We start from the raw sequence: 4,521 nt of genomic DNA, 5'->3' as shown, positions 1-4,521 counted from the left end.
AGGTCACCCACAACCCCCTGGGGATGCCCAGCCCTGCCAGCCCCATCTGTATCCCTCTGTCCCATTTTCTATCCCCTGCCTCTCTTCCCGCCCCACAGCCTCTGCCTCCTGGGCACTACCGTACTTAATGAAATCGCTGTACTCCATCCAGAAGACGCCCTCGCTGCTGCCGTGGGGCATCAGGTCGTGACGCAAGGGAGCCGGCCAGTGCGGCCACTCGTCGGACCAGCTGCCGTTCCAGGAGAAGCGGCCCCAGGGGTTTCGAAGCCGCAGTAACCTGGGGAAAGGGGAAAAAATGGTATCAGAGGCCCAGGAGGAAAGAGAGCGCAAGGAAGATCACCTCTGAGATGCTCTCCCAGCGCTTGCAGACCCAGCCAGCCCCCCGCCACTTCTGCCCCTACCTTTCAAAGCCCTCACAGCATCCCAGACCTAATTTGCCATCCCCACTGTGGCCCCAGATGCCCACGTCCTGCAGCTCTGGACCTGCTGCAGCTCCCTCTGCCCTTCCATGCCCCAAGGGCCTCCAGCCAGGCACTGCAGGGAAGGGGCTCAGCGGGGAAGGGGCTGCCAAGCATGTGCCTGGAGCTACTCAAGCCCAGGAGTGACTTGGATGAAAATGGGGCTTCATACAGCACCCAGGCTGTTGGGGGCAGCACCCCTTTCTATTCCCCCACCCTCCAAAGGTGAGAAGGATGCCCTCATTGCCTCACTGAGTTGAAAGAGCTCAACTCAATCCTCTGCATTTTGTGAGAAGACCAGGCGAACCATTCTGTACCACAGGGCATCCTGGAGCAGAGTGGCCCTGGATGTGGAGTCAGTGCCAGGCAAGGACAGCTTATATGACAACAGCATTTACGCGACACCCTGGGATGGAGAAACAGCCCTTGCTGGCCATGAGGACACGACACCGAAGATTCCCCGAGGTCTCGTCCAGCATGCACTCAATTAATGTCCCCAGAGTTGGCAGGAACATCTGCTGTACCACGCCAGCCTCCACCCTGAACTCACCTGAAGCCTTGGACATCCCGCACGTCCAGGATGGAGTAGGCATGCCGAGGACGCAGACCCATACTCTCGTAGGCCACATCGTCCACTTTCATGTTGCCTCCGCCACAGGACGCGCCCATGAGGAACCTGCACAGGGGACAGCAAAACCCTCGGTGTCCTGCCAGGCCTGGCATGGGGGAGAAGCTCGTCCCTACCGCTCAAGGCACAGGACAGACTACCCCCCAGGACATTCCCTCTCTGCAACAACACCATAAACCTCCCCAGAGCAGTGCCCCAGCCCCACTGGCGAGGGCTCTGCCTGGGCAGCAGTGAGCTCCCTCCACCCGCTCACGTGCATGCTTGAGCCCAGGCTCCGTGGCGAGCTTCTCTAGCGGTGCCCTCACCTGCAGGGCTGAAAGCTCTGTCCCCGCACAGCAGAGCTTTGCCCAAACCTCACCCGTTTTCTGCCAGGCCCCGGGGTCCTGCCCATCTCTGATGGCTGGCAAGGCTCAGCCGCACGGAAAGGCAAGCGGTAGGTCTGCCTCCACTTCGCAGGCAGCTGGCCCATTCCGCAGGGGTGAGGACAGGCTATTCGGGGCGGGAGGTCTCCACCAGCCAGGACTGGGGGGACACCACGTGCTAGGACCTATCAGCCTCCCATGTGGCCCAGTACTGCAGGCTGGCAGAAGCAACCCTGCCTTCAGCCAACCTAACTGCCCTCCTGCTCCTCCTGCCTTGAGTGATGAGTAAGAGGACTTTGCTTTTGCTTTGTCTCCTATAGACTGCCTATAGTCATGCCCGGGCATGGCCAGCAAAGATGCCACGTATGGGTGGGAGACACGTGCAGCGTCAAGCACTTAACACCACAAAAAAACCTCAAAGCAAAGCAAGCAGGCTCAATGCCAGTCACTTCAAAACTCCCGTAAGTCAGCAGTAAACGTGCACAGGGAATTCACCAGGATTTTGATTTCATATGAAAATTAAACAAAGGAGAAATAATTTCTTAGAGCTTAGAGGGGGAGCTCCATCAACACTCCAGATGAAATGCCAAGGCTGGTGGACTAGCCCCTCTCCTCTGAGCCTCTACAAACGAGAGCGGCCCCCCTCGCCCCCCTCTCCGAGCGTCCATGCTCCTGCCACGGCGCCCTCCTGCCTCGTCTTACCCAGCCTCCTTAGAACTCAGCATTTTGGCCCAGATGAGGTCAGTGTCAATGGGCTCCTCGCGAGGGTTAGTGGAGCTGACCTGCAGCATCAGGCTCTCGCAGGGGGCACCCGTTAGTGTAGCCAGGCCTTCAATAGCACGCCCCGCCTGGAGGGCAAAGTACGAACCATGAAGCTTGGCCAGAGCCTTCTCAATGAGGGCGACCCACAACTGCTTCCTCTGGGCCTGCGGAAAGAGGGAGAAACACGTCACGAGCTGCCCCGGGCAGGAGATGGGGAAGCAAAGGCAGTGCGTGCAGACAAGGCAAAGACCCGTTCACCCACCCCTGCCAGCCCTCCCGCTGCGATGGGAGACAGAGAGGCAGGAGCAACGAGGCCAAGCTACCGCATGAGGCCAAGGGTGACCACCCTGTTCGCTGCCTGCTCAGTGTTTTGTTTGCACAGTTTAATTCCCGTCGGGAAAACGTCCTGGAGTGAACGCCCAGTAGACCTGGATGTCGACAGAGCTGCACCCTGGGGTGCCCAGGCAGTCAGGCTGGCAGCGGTGGGTGTCCACCTAGTAAGCTAACAGTCCCTTCCTTCTGCTTCAACCTGGATTTAAATATGTTTAATAATGGAAGAGGATACCGAGCACATCTGGAACAGCTGCCTTTCACTCGCACACTGTTGCAAACCAAAACCAACACTCCTTTGGCAGAGGAGGCTGCCTAGAGCACACATGGCCATGGGACCGATTAGATTTCACCCATGGAACAGAGATGTTTCAAGGACAAGCTCCAAAAACTCCCAGGCAGATGGACAAAATCCTCTAGTCCAGCACAAGGACAGTGGCAAGATGTAATGAGATGATGCAAGTTTTGCAGGGGGGAAACTTTTCCTGGAGTCGCTTTGCTCTGGTGCCAGGCAATTGCTCTTGGCATCACTAGGCTGATTACGGATTCAGAAAGAAATGCAGAAGCTGCATGAATGCACCCAGAGGTTTGCAAAGCCTCCATCGGCCACCTCAATGGGGGCTCAGGGCGCAGCCTTCACCACTATGGCCAAGCCACCACTGTGGGTCCTCGGCGTGCTGCAGGGTGCCGTGCTTTACTCCTGGGCATGTTCAGGCTGGGGGGAGACGCCTCCGCTGCAACCCCTGCCTGCAGCGAGGACGCGAAGAGTAAGGCGTACGAGGACAGAAGGCAAGGAGATATTTGCTGACCTCCAGGTCCCCAAGAAATCGGATTCAGTACCCGGTGCTTGGAGAGCAGCAGGGGAAAAGCACCGGTACACTGTGACTGTGTGCGACTCACAGGTGGCAGCCAAGAGCTGGGAGAGGAAAGGAGGGCAGTGAAGATTTCTTTCCGAAGGATAAAGAAAGCTTGCAAGTGCTTTTCACTGTTTTTTTGAGTCCCTCACTCAACAAAATCCATGTTGTTTATTTCTGCCTGAGCCGCAGCCAGGGAGCTCTGATAAGAGCTTGATTTTCCTTTATTTTTAAAGCTCTCAATTTTTCCATTTTTAGCCCCCACATTCAGTTCACACAGCTAAACGCTCAGCAGAAAAATCTCGTCATGATTCAGATGCCCCTGGAAACAAAGGCAAGGCAAGCCCAGCCCATGTAAAAACCTTCAATCTCCAAAAAAAAAAAACCAACCAGACTTGAAATTTTAAGAGAGGAAAGATGGACGGAAAAGAAAAAAAACAAGACAGCAAATCTTATGCTGAAAATCATGTGTCTGACTGGATCCTCTCTGTCTACTGTGAGGCAAAATGTAGACACAGACACCTTCTTCTTCCCCTCTCCAAAGTTTCTCCGTAACAGGACTGGCTTCCAGCAGTGCTGGCAACCATTTTGCCCCACTCAGTGTCCCTGTGGGGATCACCCACTCTGCTGAGGAAGCGGCCAGGCAGCCCAGGCTTGGCAGTCCTGAGCGAAGCCCCTGCCCGGACCCCTGCCCAGAGCCAGGGGTGAGCAGGGCTCAGGAGCTGGTGCTGCCAGCTGTGCCAGGACTGCTGCCCCATGAGGCCCATTAGCTCCGATGCAATTAGCAACTGCCCCAGGACTGGGCCACCTCCATGCTGTGGAGGCCTTGGGCTACTGAGCCCACATAGGCTGGGGACTGTGCAAGCTGTACTGACGTTAATGTTCCCCAAATACTCATCTTTGGGCCCCGTTTCCCCAGTCCTGTCCTGACACCTACAACTCACACACGATGTGCTTTGGGGCTGTGTGTACTTTAAAACAGAGGATTGGGATTTGCAGAATGAAGTCCAACCCAGCGGTCCCGGATCCCTGTCTCCTCCTGACAGCAGCACTTTGTTTTGTTTGGCAGATTTTGCCGCCTGAGTTTCAATAAAGACGTTCCCAGTCTCCTTCATGGACATGATCCC

The 4,521-nt window shown here is 56.3% G+C and overlaps 1 protein-coding gene across 1 annotated transcript in view; it reads right to left on the bottom strand.

Moving 5' to 3' along the window:
* Positions 1-2,404, bottom strand: part of LOC104078604 (calpain-15-like) — a gene marked incomplete at both ends in the record, with an annotated part of 4,540 nt that extends 2,136 nt beyond the window's left edge. The window contains 3 exons of the mRNA XM_009580296.1: positions 125-277; positions 1,009-1,134; positions 2,151-2,404. Of these exons, the coding sequence (XP_009578591.1) occupies positions 125-277; positions 1,009-1,134; positions 2,151-2,404 (533 nt within the window). The remainder of the gene's footprint in view (positions 1-124; positions 278-1,008; positions 1,135-2,150) is intronic.
* Positions 2,405-4,521: the final 2,117 nt, after the last annotated feature.

Source organism: Fulmarus glacialis, unplaced genomic scaffold (genome assembly GCF_000690835.1).
Source record: "Fulmarus glacialis isolate BGI_N327 unplaced genomic scaffold, ASM69083v1 scaffold31096, whole genome shotgun sequence".
Taxonomy (NCBI): domain Eukaryota; kingdom Metazoa; phylum Chordata; class Aves; order Procellariiformes; family Procellariidae; genus Fulmarus; species Fulmarus glacialis.
This window is presented reverse-complemented; position numbering and strand designations above follow the sequence as displayed.